The 13873-nt window shown below is 58.0% G+C and overlaps 2 protein-coding genes across 3 annotated transcripts in view; one reads left to right on the top strand and one right to left on the bottom strand.

Moving 5' to 3' along the window:
• Positions 1-67: 67 nt before the first annotated feature.
• Positions 68-6681, top strand: LOC118155489 (zinc finger protein 2-like). Of its 2 annotated transcripts, XM_035308787.1 has the most exons (3): positions 68-170; positions 1675-1774; positions 3748-6681. In XM_035308787.1, the coding sequence occupies exon 3, from the start codon at positions 3785-3787 to the stop codon at positions 5483-5485; it is 1701 nt and encodes a 566-aa protein (XP_035164678.1). In that variant the 5' UTR covers positions 68-170; positions 1675-1774; positions 3748-3784; the 3' UTR covers positions 5486-6681. The 2 variants fall into 2 exon arrangements, with proteins under 2 accessions (XP_035164678.1, XP_035164679.1); XM_035308788.1 differs by lacking the exon at positions 1675-1774 and having other exon boundaries at positions 120-170.
• A 4591-nt stretch (positions 6682-11272) lies between these two features.
• LOC118155477 (deleted in malignant brain tumors 1 protein-like) overlaps positions 11273-13873 on the bottom strand; it is a 47734-nt gene continuing 45133 nt past the window's right edge. The window contains exons 30-33 of the mRNA XM_035308768.1: positions 13327-13680; positions 12701-13030; positions 11591-11707; positions 11273-11415 (exon numbers count right to left, since the gene is read on the bottom strand). Of these exons, the coding sequence (XP_035164659.1) occupies positions 11273-11415; positions 11591-11707; positions 12701-13030; positions 13327-13680 (944 nt within the window). The remainder of the gene's footprint in view (positions 11416-11590; positions 11708-12700; positions 13031-13326; positions 13681-13873) is intronic.

Raw genomic sequence — 13873 nt, 5'->3', positions numbered from 1 at the left:
CCCCTCCGTTCCCGCCCCCGCCCCGCCGCCGCCGCCGCCGCCGCCGGAAGTGACGTTGCCCGCGGCGCGGCGCGCGGCCGGAAGCGGCGGCGGGGGAGGCGCCGCGAGGCTGCGGCGGCAGCGGCCGGATGTGAGGGGAGGCGGCGGGGCCCGGCGGGGGCGGCCCCGGGGTGAGCCCGCGGGGGGGGGCGGGGAACGGGCCGAGGAGCAGCCGCCGAGCGCGGGGGCGGCGGAGGGGCCGAGCGGGGCCTTCCCCGCCGGGGGGGGGGGGGCTGAACTGAGAGGGCCTGTGTGGGAACCGGGGAGGCTGGGGGCGTACCGGGGGGGGCTGGAGTGTACCGGAGGGATGGGGGCGTTCCGGCGGGGCGGGGGGGGGCAGGGCCGGGGGCGGGCAGTGGGCCGCGGCCCCGCTCCGCCGAAGCTGGGGGAGCTGAGGCCGGAGAGGGGAAGGCTCCGGGGAGAGCTGGGAGCGGCCTGGCCGTGACTGAGGGGGCTGCCGTAAAGCTGGGGGATGGGGAGGGGGGGCTCGTTGGTAGGGGTGTGGGGACAGGGCAAGGAGAATGGCTTTAAGGTAAAAAACATCAGATTTAGGTCAGGTGTAAGGGGGAAAATCTGCGCTCGGAGGGCGGTGGGGCACTGGAAGAGGCTGCCCAGAGAATTGTGGCTGCCCCATCCCTGGAGGTGTTCAAGGCCAGGCTGGATGGGGCTGTGAGCAGCCTGGGCTGGTGGGAGGGGGGTCCCTGCCCAGGGCAGGGGGGTGAAATTAAATGATCTTGAAGGTCCCGTCCATCCCGAAACGTCCCGTGGGGCTGTGCTGGTACTGGGGGCAGGGGGTGACAACAAGGAGGGTCTGACCCTTCCCTGAGGTGGTGCCGTGGGGCCGGCAGCGCGTCTTGGTTCCAGCCAGCGCAGTGAAATGATCCAGCTGCTTTGGGGAAGGGGGTGAAAAAAAATATATATTTTTTTGCTCAGCCGTTCCTGCTGAGCTGGAGCTAATTCATCCTAATTATCTCACCCATCGCTGCGTCCTGCCTCTCTGCTCTTATGCCAGCACTGTCCTTCGACTTAAGCTGTTCTTTTTTCCTCTCTGACACCCATCCGTTCTCTGACTTTCTCTCTGGTTACGTTTATAGCCTGCAGTTAGCTCTTCCTTCTCCGCCTCAGCTTGATGATGCTCCATGGAGCATCCCTGGCCAGTCCCAGGACTCTCTCTGCTACTTCTCCAGCTCTTAACTGGAAAACCAGCTCTGCACCATCACTGGGAACGCCTCTCCCGCAGCCTTTTGTTGCTTTTAGTCACTTTAACCCCCCCCCAGATCTTCTCTGCTTTGGCATGCAGAAGCTCTCTTCCAGCAGCCTCCTGTTTTTCACCTTGCCCTTTCTGTTTCACCCCTTCCTGTCTCTTCAGCTCTCCAGGGCAGAAGGTATTTTTTCCTGCATTATGAGTGGTTTCGTCCGCTCTCCCCCCAATTCTGGGCCCAGGCTGTGGAAATCTGGTGGTCACAAACCATCGTTTTCATGGCCGTTGTTCCCACCCTGCCGGGCTGAGCCCCTCGGTCCTTTTCCCGCACCCCCGCAGGCTCCGGGATGGGGCAGGCAATAAAACTGACAAATTCAGTTGTCTCCACGCACGAAACACCCCTGTGTGACCTCTTGCCTGGTATGGACCCCTAGGTTTCCTGCTGTGACCATGCGCATGCGCCACCAAGGGCGGACCTCTCCGACACCGTGTGGTTTGAACCGACCGCTGGCGGCGGATCCCTCGCGGCACGGGGTAAGTCGGTGTCTCGCTGAGTTCCTTTCCCCGTTAGGACTCTGTGCTTCATGTCCCGTCCTCGCTGGGGAAGAAAACCAGAGGCACAGCAGAGGTGGTTCATTGTCTTACATCAATTTATGGTGTTGGGTCAGTCTGGACTCTGCGCCATCTCTTCCACAAGCAAGCGATTCCATCTTTTTTTGTTGATTTTTAAGTACCTGGAGGTAAGCGTAGGTGTCGGTTATGGGGCTCCGGGGTCCCCTTGGGGAATTCCTGGTCACCCTGAGGACTCAACCCAAAGTCTTGTGTGAGGGCCCTGAAGCCTTAATACAAGAGCAGGAGCTGTGGGCTTGAAAGGGAGGTCCAGATCCATCCCGGAAGGTGAGCGTGCTCAGGAGCAGGGCAATCCTGAGCCCTTATCCTTGCTTCCAGCCTTATTTGTGCGTGACGGATTGAGGGACGGCCTGCCTGGGTGATGAGGGCAGCAACCCCTACGTGCCCATCTCAGCAGGAGATGAAAAGCGGTCCCTTAGGTACAGATTTCTGCTGCTTTTATCTTTTGCTGGCTTTCTTTGGTTCTGACCTTCTGATTCATTCAGATTCCCGTCCCTTTCCCCCTTTGCTGCGTGTGATACATTTAACAGCTACCTTCTTTTCCCCTCTTTTCGACTTGCTACCTTCTTAAACTAGCACAGGTTGCCCTTCTGAGGCCCAGCCTTGTTTGCAGCTGTGAGCGAGGGACTAACAAAGCTTCGGGCTGACCGCTTTTTCTCTACGGCAGTGAAACCAAATCTTGCATTGTAACCCACTCGGTTTTGTTGTGATTATTTTTTTTGTAACTCGAGATCGAGTGGGGGCGGGAGTAACAGATAATAAGCAGCGGTTCCTGGAGCACCTTTTATTCATTAAGCTCTTGCTATTAATGGAATCGAGCTGTTATTAATAGCGCTCAACCTCACCCGGTGCGTAGCCTGCGTCCTGACATCTCAGCCCTTTGCCTTCCCTTGCAGTTGCCTGGCTGAAGCCCCGTCCCCAGCAGTGTCAGGGGCACTGCGGGCTCATCCCTCTGGGATGTGGCCTGAGTTTCACAACCTGCTGTTGGTTCCAGTGCGTGCTGGTGGCCTTGGGGCAGAGTCTTTGCGTCCGGAGCGTATCGGTTCTGGCAAATTCAACAGCGCCAGCTGTCTCTGCAACTTAATCAGGCCTGGGGAAACTTTGACCACGTGCCCTCTCAGCGTCTCTTTCCTCTCTTCAGCTCCTCTTCTGCTTGTTACTTCCTGGCAGCTATTTCTCTGTTCAGGCCTGCAGAGTCCTCAAGTGGAAGGGACCTGTAGGACGGTTTCATGTTTGGTTTTGCAGCGGTTTCTGCTCTGTGTTGACGTTAGGCCACCGGAAATGCTCTCCCCTGCGTGATGTGGAGCTCGGGTGCTCTTAAAGCCCAAACATTGCTCAGGAGGTGGGTGAGGCAGATCCGGGTGCCTCTGTGGAGCAGGGCAGAGCTGTGCTGGTGAATCCACAGGAGCTGATAAACTCCTGGCAGACAGACTGCGGGGCTGCAGAGAGCTTCCCAAACCCCGGCCTGGGAGCTGCTGGCGAGCTGGTACGACCCCCAGCTCCTGGCCAGAGGGCTGAGGCTGGCTTCTCAACCACAGCTCCAGCCAGGTAGCTGTGGGTGAGCAAGCAGCAGGCTGTGCAAGTGGATAACTACCGGCAGCTTGGTTTGGTTGCTAATAACAGGTTAATCAGTAAAAAGATTTCGAAGAAGTATCGATCCGTGTTGTCTCTCCAGCACCTCCCAGCCAACTCGATTTCCCTAAGGTGAAGAGGAATTGCTGACAGCAGGTTTTGCAAGTGCTGCAGTCCCTGCTCATGTGGCACACCTCCCTGCATGCTGTTCAGCCCGCGTCTTTGTCTTCATGGTCTTGTCGTACGGTCCTGCCCGGCGATGGGTCGCCTCTCTCATGTTCTCTCCTTCCTGATTTTTTTTGCAGAGGGTCCTGTCTGGCTTGGCAGCCGGTGCCTGGAGCCATGGAAGAGCAGCCAGGCTCTCCAGCCTGCGAGTCCCCCTTTTCCCTGCGGCGTGTCTGCATTTCCGAAGATGGGCCTGAAGGTGAAGAGCAGGAGGAGACTCCAGAGGAGGACACCACCCGGGCACAGCTGCCGGGAGACTCCCCAGAGCTGCGCAGGCAGGTTTCTCCTCGCCGTTCAGGACGCTGCTCGCAAGGGCGTGATTCCCTCGCCCCTCAGGATGTGGACAGCCCTGGCCAAAAGGCAGGAGAGGGTGAGGGGGGTGCCCCTTGCCCCGAGCCCAAGGCACCGGGGGAGCTGCAGCCCCGCAGGCCGTTCCGGCGGAAGCACCGGCTCTATCTGAAGCCCAAATCGAGCCCGGCCCCAGCATCCCCAGGACCTGGGGAGAGAGCCGAAGAGCCAGGGCCCTCCCGGGGAAAGAGGCTGCGCTTGATCTGGGGACAGGCCGGCGACTTCCGACGGAAGAAAAGCCGTTTGGAGAACGGACTGGAGGAGGCCCCTCTTGTGCCCCAGAGCAGCGAAGAAGAGGAGGAGGGAAAAGGTTCCCGATCCTGCTCCCCCGAGCCGCCTCTTCCCGGAGATGCCCGTCCCAAGCCGGACTTTGTGCAGCTGATTGACGAGCACGGCATCTACTCCACCGCCAAACTCGTGCTGGGCGGTGCGGCGGGCGAGCTGGAGGAGGCAGCGGTGGTGCTGCCGCCCCACCTGAAGCGGGGCGCGAGCGTGGCCAGCAGCGGGGCCGAGTTTGAGATCCGCGAGGTGATCGTGGACGAGAAGCCCTTCCAGTGCGGCGTGTGCGAAAAGGCCTTCAAGCGGGCCTGGGAGCTCTTCAGCCACGAGGTGGTGCACAATGAGGAGCGCCCTTTCCGCTGCGACCTCTGCGAGGCCTCCTTCAAGCGCCACTCGGACTTCAAGAGCCACCGGCTAGTGCACACGGAGGAGCGGCCCTTCCGCTGTGAGCTCTGCGGCAAGCGCTTCAAGCGCTCCTCCAACCTCCAGGAGCACCGGCGCATCCACACGGGCGAGCGGCCCTTCCACTGCGCCTGCTGCGACAAGAGCTTCAAGACGCCCTACGAGCTGCAGCGCCACACGCTCACCCACTGCACCGAGAAGCCCTTCAAGTGCGCGGACTGCGGGAAGGACTTCCCCACCTCCAACGCCCTCCTCCTGCACCAGCGGCAGCACTGCGACGACAAGCCCCACGTCTGCGGCGTCTGCGGCAAGAAGTTCACCTACGGGCACAGCCTCAAGGTGCACGAGCGCGTGCACACGGGCGACCGCCCCTTCGTCTGCCCGCTCTGCGGCAAGGGCTTCAAGCAGTCCAACGCCCTCTCCTCCCACGAACGCGTGCACACGGGCGAGCGCCCCTTTGTCTGCAAAACCTGTGGGAAGGCCTTCAAGCAGTCGTCCTACCTGGTGATCCACGAGCGGGCGCACACTGGGGAGCGACCCTACAAATGCGAGGCGTGCGGGAAAGCCTTCGCCCGGCCCTCCTTGCTGCTGCAGCACCATCGCGTGCACAGCCAGGAGCGGCCCTACAAATGCAGCTTCTGCCACAAGTTCTTCAAGGACCTGGCCTACCTGGCTGTGCACGAGAAGGTGCACACGGGCGAGACCCCCTACAAGTGCAGCGTCTGCGACAAAGGCTTCGCTCACCCGTCCAACCTGCTGCAGCACCAGCGCGTGCACCGCGACGGCTGAGCCCCGGAGCAGCGTGCGCAGCGCAAGCGTTTTGAGGCCAAGAAGCCCACAGCCATAAGCGAGTGTGCTGCAAGCATGCCTGCAGCAGCAGACGAGCCCCAGGCCAGCCCGCTGCAGCGCGTGTTCCCGTAGGTGTGCAGGGGGCTGCTGCAGCGTCCCTGGAGAGGAGCCCAAGAAGTGGGTGCTGCTGCAGCTCTCCTCCCGAGCCCGAACCCACCAGGGCTTCAGCTGCATGGCTTTTCTCTGCCAAACCCTGACACGTGCCGTTCTCTCCATGCTCCTCCCAGAGAGGTGATCCCACGGGGGTCCTAACTGAGCTCTGAAGTTTGGGCTCCTCTCTCCCAGCCGGTGCTGCCTGCAGGGAGGTGGCGTGCCGTCCCTGAGCGCTGCTGGCCGCGGGCTGGCCAGTGGCAGCGAGCTGTAGCCTGTGGCACGCCGCCGACGGGCAGCCACAAGTCCTGCTAGGAGGAGGCCGTGGTGGCTTCCAGAGGCAAGCTGGGCTGGCCAAGGCTGCGGTGCGGCTGAGAGCCAGCGTCCAGAGCTCTGAAGACCAGCATCAGCCAGGCCGTGGCAAGCCCTTTGTTTGGCTGATGCTAAGGGATGCTGCAAGGAGGACTTACTTAGTTACCCCAGTAAGCGGAGCTCAGCCTGGCCACGCAGCGGGCTCCATCAGCATGTCTGCCTCGTGCTTTGGGGCCACGCTGCTGCCTTCCTTGGGTGCAAGAGGTAGGCTGGGTGCTCCTGGGGAGCCCCTCGAAGCAGGGGTACGCTGCTGCCTGTGACTGAGCCCTGCAGCAGGAGCCCTGTCCGTTTCTTGGGGGGTGTATATCAGTGGAAAGCACGATGGGGAACAGCGGTGTGCAGGCACCTTCCTTTCCTTCTCATGAATTGTAAGCGTCCCGTCCATGTTTCACGCTGCTACTGATGATCAGGTTAATAATGAAAGCAGTGCCCTTCGCCCTGCTGTGCAGGGGCCACGCGGGCGCTTTGCTGGTACAGCACCACGCAGGCCCCCTCCGTTCTCTCCTGGGCAGGGAGCAGAGGCAGGGCTGCGTTGGCTGCAGGTGGTGCGTTCTCACTTAAAACCTGGCCTCAAGGCACAGGGGAAGGGGTGGGAGTGGAAGGGTGACCCTGGGAGAGCCGGAGCGAGGAGGAGAAGGAGCTGCCCACGTTGTGCTGGTGGGGGAGTATCTTCTGGGGAGGTGTTGGAGGAGAGGTGCTGAGCCACACAGGAGCCACCGTCTTGCCTCTCCCAGCCCATCCGGAGGAAGGAGCCTGTTGTGGATTGGAAACACTAACCCTCCTTTCTGCCCCAGGGTGCCGGTGAGGCAGGTGGGGGGGGTGCACATGCTGTGATCTGCTTTGGGAGCCTTGTCAAGGGACAAGCCGTGCTGTAAGCTGTTTGTAGCTGCTTGTGGGACCTGGACGAGGAAGGGGAGAGCACACACAACCAGCGCTGGATCCTCCTCGTTCCCATGCCGTGCGTGCCCAGCGCGTCCAACGGCAGCACCAGGTCTAGAGCCACCCACGCTGCTGCTGCCACCAAAGTCTGGATTTGTTCTCTTTGACTGATGGCTGCTCCTGCTGCTGGGCCGAGGGTGGCGCGTGGACCTTTCCTTACGAAGGCAAGCCCCATCCTCCAATCTGAGCCGCCTTGGAGGGACCTGGTGTCACGGGCACCTTCCTGCACGCTGGGGCTGTGGGACTGGAGGTGCCGACCCTCGGACTCCTGGTGATCCTGGTCCTACCCCATCCCCCTTTTGTATGGTTCCTGTAGCACTGGGGGCGGGAGGGGAGGTGTGCTCCTCAGCACTCTGCACACTAATTACAGGACAGTTATTTAACGATGTCTTTGCCTCGTTGCTTGTTCGAGCCCACTGCTGCTAGTGGCTGAATCCGTGCTTGCCTCTGGGCTTTTGGCATGAGCCTGGTGACCTTGTGGATGGGTTTTTAGGGGATTAACTGTCTCAGGAGCTGGTGTATCTAACTCACGGTCCTCACTACTAGCTCAGGTCTGGATTTCACCACTTCAAAGCCCGCGTCCCACAGTTATTCAATGCAAAAACCTTCCAGCAAGCTCTGTTTTGGGTTTGCACTTCTGAGGATGCGCTGTAAGGAGGGTTATGGGCCTGCAGGTCAGGCTGGCCTCTCCCTCGCCCCAGGGCTTCCCAGCTTCCTCCCATTTCAGCTCTGGAGACAGGCACTGGAGGGGCTCTGGCCTCTTTGCAGTGCTGTTACCAGCTGCAGAGCTCCCAGCCAGGTCACAGGGTTGTGACTTGACCTCAGGGCTGTGTCTGAGATGCAACCTGTCTGGTCGGTGGCTGCTCCTCTGGTGGGCAAACTGTCCCCACTTGGTGGCGGACACGTCCTTGTCTTAACAGGCTCCCAGCCTGGGATCTGAAGCCTGCGAGCCTCTAGGGAAGGGGAAAGGACACAGTGGCTCTGCCAGTGAGGAAAGTGAAGGACCATTCGTGGTGGTGTCAGGGCTGTATCCTCTTGCCTGGCTCAGCTGTGCTGTCCTGCTCTGGTGGTGGATGAGGCAGACGTGCCTGGTGCCATCCCTTTGCTGGGTCTGGGATTGTTTCAGCCTCTAGCTGGTGAGAGAACCTCAGTGTCACCATCCAAGAACATGGTTTATTTGAGCTGTTTTACTCGTTTACTACCCAGATCACCTCCACGTTTTCACAGGAGTTAGGAGATCAGAGGATGGAGACTGCTTAAAAGCAGCTATACGTGTTCCTCGGAACAGATGCCCACAAAGTGCCAGCACAGCCCCTGAATCCTCTTGCTGAACCCACATTCCTCTGTCCCTGGGGTGTCCCATTGCAGTCCCTTCTTGTCGCAGGCTCATCACCACGGTGCTGCGTGCTGTGGGACTGCCTGCAGTGTTTGTGCAGGTGTGTGTGCAGGGCATCTGTCGCCGCAGCATGTGCTAGGTCGGCCCTTTCCCCAGCCCTGCAGGCTTCCCAGGTGTTTTGCCGAGAGCTGATTGAAAGCAAGGTCGTAGCTCTGTCCTTTGCTTTCTGCAAAGCTTGGAGAAGGTACTGCCCAAGCAGCTCTCAGGAGGCTGGACGGATAGTGTGGCTGTGGGAGCTGCCTGAATGTGATGGCTGGGTTTAGGAGAAGCAGAAATGGCACTCCTTGACTCATCAGGGAGAGAACGTCCTTCACCATTTGAAGCTTGGTGGGACGCTGAAGCTGTTGCATTAGCCACAAAGCACCTGCTTGATGTGTGTTAAAGCAACGTTGGCCCTTTGCCCCTCACCTCAGAGCACTGAGGATGAACTCTGGATGAACAAGAACGTGAGGGCTGGGATTTGGAGGACAGATGGTGACCCTGATGGTGGGAGGTGTAGAAGATACGGTGTCACTTGTGGCACTCCAGGTCTCCTCTATGTCACATTTTATCTCTGCAGATATGTCACGTGCCTGAAGGTATCTCCAGTGGCAGTTGTTACCTGTGTAGGGACCCTGAATTGAGCACTTCAAGCCTCAGCTACCAGCAGTTGATGGAGACCTTGGAGTCGAATTCAACTCCTCAGGCCATCAGAGATGACCTGGGGTATCCAGCTGGCCTTTAGCTGCTTTTTCCCAAGAGAGCATGCATCTCTTACAGACCTTATATCCAATATGCCAGCCTCCTGTGGTGGTTCAGTCCACAGAATGGCTGTTACCAGACACCTGTCTCCTAATTAAAGGTGACCTCATGAGCTGGAGTCGTGCGTCACCAAGCAATAGCATTATGGCTAACAGCAGGGGAAAGTACGGCCTTGCCCCTGCAGGAAATTACTTCTGCTTTTGTGCTCCTTGGATGTCCTGCAGACCCCCTACGGCCTGCTCAGCTGTGGCCCAAAGGATGATCTCAAGTTTGTTCCAGTATCCAGTGAGCTGGAGTTTCTCATGTAAGACCTAGAGGACAGGTTACCTGGGCTGAGGGTCGGAAGGCTTGCATGGAGTCCTTCAATTTATTTTTCCTTACTGCTCCGAATTTCAGGACTTCGGTCTAAGGAGGACATGGAGTTTGTTTCACTTTGCAGTTGATTAACATGACTCAGTCCCTTGACAGGTAACAGCGTTTGGGGAAGCAGCGCCTGTAGCAGTGCACCTAGAGGTGTAGCTGGGTGGCATTTGCATACTGGTGCAAACTGGTTTTCATCATGTTTTTCCTATATGACATGTATTCATATATATATTCATATATTTTTCGTATATATATGATATACATTAATATATGATGATGTCATGTATCATCACTGTTTTTCATCGCATGGCCAAGGAATGAAGGTAGTGGATATTTATTTTGTAACGTGTTGCAAATGATGAGCAGCGCCACTAGCACAGATGAACATTAGAAAGGAAAGAGCCCCTCTGAAGTGGCAAGAGGAAAAGGAGAAACATGGAGAACCGGGGAGGCAAAACGGTATTTTCACCTTCTGTTAATTCAGTTTTATGCGTTTCCCAGTTTTTGGATGTCATTCGCCCCCAGGGAAGTTGGAGGCAGGACTGGACGTGTTCTGGCACAACAAGCCCATGACCTGGCAAAGACCGAGAAAGGCAGGGCGTTGCCATGCGTTCTGCTTCTCTGTACCTGGTTCCACTTGGTAATTCCATCCCATTTAACATCTCACGAGGTGCAGAAGTCACTGAGGGTTGTACAAAAGGCTCTGGCTGCATTAGTTCAAGGGTTTGTACTATAAATGTCTGCACTGGAGGCTGTCTGCACCCGTGACAGCGCTCTGGACGACTCAGCCAGTAGACCGTTGCTTGGAAATACTTACGTGATCTGTTCTGGGCTTAACCTTGAGTCAATTCATTCCTCAGGATGCTTTCCCAAATGGTCTCTGAAGGTGAATTTTGTCTCATTTGCCACTCTGGGCACCCCTGAAAAGAGCCCAGCTCCATCTTCATCGCGCCCTTCCTCCAGGGATTTATGGGCATCGATAAGATCCCCTCTGAGCCTTCTCTTCCCCAGGCTCTCAGCCTCTCTTCATAGGAGAGGTGGTCCCTTGATCACCTTGGTATCCCTCCATTGACTCTCTCCAGCATGTCCATGTCTGTCTTGGACTGGGGGCCCAGCACTGGACGCAGCACTCGAGGTGCAGCGTCCCCAGTGCTGAGCAGAGGGGAAGGATCACCTCTTGACCTGCTGGTGATGCTTTGCCTAATGCAGCCAAGAATAGTTAGCTTTGTAGCTCTTGCACCTGGGCCGGGCAATAAATGGGGGCTTGCCTGTATCTGCAAGGTCTGGGGAAGCCCCCCCAGTGCAGGAAGCACCGGGCAGCCCTTGCTGGCTCCATGGCAGATGAGCACAAAGCATCACGTATCCCTCATAGCATTCACACTCATCGCACCTGGGATGGATGGGAACACTTCTCATTTAATTCATTAGCAGTTTTCCTCCTGTTTTAGGTTCTGTGCTAATGTGCCAGGCTGCAGTGCCACCAGACTGTACTGCTCGGTATGGCTCTTGCCACCAGAGAACCCCTTAGGCTAACTGGAGAGTGCCAAGATGGGTTAAATAACCTTCAGAAGACTGGGATCCCTTTGGGCAGCTGTTTTAGGGCTCCTGAGTAGAAGTCATTGGTAAAGAATGGCTTATAAATGTCCAGCCCATCAGCTGCTGCTTTGCAGTCTCCTGGAAAGCGTGGTAGGGCTTCCTGCAGGTCTACAGGAGCTTTGGGGGAGAAAGGTCCTGCACTGAAGAATGAGGTGCATGAGGAAAAGGGGAAAGGGGGAGGCCTGTGCCATCTCTGGGGAGCTGGACCTGCACCAGGAATCGTGCCAGCATCACGGGGCAGCGTCTTCCTTCATGAGCTGAGTCATCTCCGTGTCAGCATCCTCAGGAGACTCTCCCTTGGCCGGGTAGTAGATGGCTCCTGCAGCCTGGAAAGGCGTTGCGGAGGCACCTTGCTCCCCGGGGCGCCCACGGTCTGCAAAGCAGATGGGGACAAGGACACGCAACGTTGACTGGCCTGGGGGCGATGGCATCCCCTAAGCTCAGCTGAGGTGACCCCATCTCCGGGTGCTGCATCATCTCAGATCTCTGGGTCTCGGGATGGCTGGTGTATGGGGATGGGGACCTTGAAGCGAGGTGGGGGGACTCACCTGCAGCTAGGTCTGCGCCGATGCACCTCCTTTTCAGGTAGAGCCACAGCAGGACTCCGCTTGCCATCATCACCAGGGCAAGCAGTGCCACCAGCGCGGAGCAGGATGATGGAGAGCCTGTGGGGAGAGCACCCCCGGGTCAAGATCCTGCTTCCAGCCAGCAGCAGATGGAAGAAAATCAAACCAAACTTGACCCGAACCCCCAGCATCTCAGCTGGTGACAGAGCAGGGCTTTCCTTAATTACATTTAGTATTAAAACCTGTGTTTTAATAGCCGGAGCTAACTGTTCTCTGCTTCCCACCGCAAGTGCGACCGATCCCTTTTCAAACCAGTTTGCAGTGCCCCGCAGCGCTGTGTGAGGACTGAGAGATGCTTCAACCCTGAACAGGGTTTATACCCCACCTATAATCACGTCTGTAGGTATGTGATAAGCTGCGGGGTTTGAGAAACCTTTCGTGTTCCTCATCCCTGCTGCACTCCTGCTCTTACAAGAGCTCCATCGCCTCCCTGGTGGGTTGTCCTCCTCAGCGTTTGGAGTCCAAGGCTATGCATAGAAAAGAAAGGCATAATTCTGGCCCTGATCCATCCTTTGTAATTGTCCTACCTCTTTTATAACCTATTTCATGGAGAGGGGGCAAGTCCTGAAGGGAGCACAGAGAGGGTTAAGAAATTTGAGCTTCAAGAGGAAATGGCAGACGCTGGCTTATTCATAAAAATAACGCTGGCTGTTCAGCCAGATTCACACTGGCTAAGATCATAAAAATATCTCTGATGTGCCCAGCAGTGATACTGAGCTCACTGCATGTGGGTAACGAGCAAGACCTTTGAGAGCTTGCTTAGACAAAGACGTGCCCCAACCTTTCCATCTCCCCTTTTGCAGTGAAATAGCCATGCCAGGGTTGCATACACCATTCTGGGGCCAAAACCCTTCCCTCCTCCCCTCGAACTCTCCTTGTAGGCAGACCTCTGTGCCGAAGCAGCTCAGCCTCACGAGACGTGGCGTGGGGGGCACTCCGCCTTTCCACTTCATCCCCACGGTGAGCCCTGCCTCTCGCCCCCAGTGCGGACAGTGCACTGCCAGTTGCTGTAGGGAGTTTTTGGACGCTCACCTTTTGGCTCCGAGCACACCACGCCAGCTGCCGCCCCATTCCTGCACAGCCCTGGGCTGATCTTGCTCCGCTGGCACTCCAGGAGGAGCGACTCCGTGCCCCGGCAGCTCAGCCCCTCCAGGAAGGCAGGGTGGTGCTCCCGGCTGAAATGAGCTCCCGTGGGCACGGACTGTGCCGGCCCACAGCCCAGCTGCTTGCAGACCACCTCTGCCTCCAGCAAGCTCCATCCGCTGCTGCAGACGCCGTACCAGCTGGCGTTGTACAGCACCTCCACGCGCCCGGCGCAGGGGCTCCGACCGTCCTTAACCCGCAGCTGCAAGGGGTTGGTGCCTGCAGCGGAGAGCAGAGGGGGTGAGGTGGGCTCCTCCACTTCGTCACACGCAGCGCAGGGACAGAGGGACACAGAGACACGGGCTGTGCATGCCCACATGCTCCGGGTGCATGCACAATGTGCTCCCCGTGCCCACCACGCCTTTCCCCTGCACGGACGCCCCCGTTACAGGAACATCCCCATCACCTCACACATCTGCAAATGTACCGTGACACCGAGTCAGAGCTGACTCCATCCTGGCGCAGGAGAATGACGCCAGGGATTTCTGAGTGTTTTTTACCACCCCCGGGATCACCTGAACACACGACTCCCGCGTCCTCCTCGTGGTTGCAGTTGTGGAGCCCCCAGCTGTTCAGGTTGCAATGGGAGAAGTTGGCTTCGGCGCCCGTGCATTCCACATCATCCAGCCAGATGGGGTCGGCCCCTTGGCCAAAATAAGCCTTGCCCGGGGCCGACACCGCCGTCCCGCAGCCCAGCTGGTGGCACACCACCTTGGCATCACTCAGGTCCCAGCCGTCGTCGCACACGGTGCCCCACTGCTTGTTGTGGAACACCTCCACTCTCCCAGCGCAGCGGCTGGGTCCGCTCACCAGCCGGACCTGCACGCCCTCCGTGGTGTTGGAGTCTGCAGGGAGAAATATGTGGGTTGTTTAGGGGAGAATGGGGGAGCCCTCGTCTCGTGACGTTATGGAAAACAACGGAAAAAGGAAAAAAAGACAAGAAAAATCAAAAGGGAAAAGGGAAAGGAAAAAAAAGGAATTAAAAGGGAAGGAAAGGAAAAAGGAGAAGGAAGGGAAGGGAAGGGACAGGGGGAAGGGAAGGGAAAGGGGGAAGGGAAAGGA

Source organism: Oxyura jamaicensis, chromosome 31 (genome assembly GCF_011077185.1).
Source record: "Oxyura jamaicensis isolate SHBP4307 breed ruddy duck chromosome 31, BPBGC_Ojam_1.0, whole genome shotgun sequence".
Taxonomy (NCBI): domain Eukaryota; kingdom Metazoa; phylum Chordata; class Aves; order Anseriformes; family Anatidae; genus Oxyura; species Oxyura jamaicensis.
Note: the sequence above shows the minus strand (reverse complement) of the source record. Positions and strands in the feature narration are given on the sequence as shown.

Bases quoted from the DNA above. Each gene is read 5' to 3' on its own strand.
- LOC118155489 (XM_035308787.1), top strand. From the start codon at position 3,785: ATGGAAGAGCAGCCAGGCTCTCCAGCCTGCGAGTCCCCCTTTTCCCTG.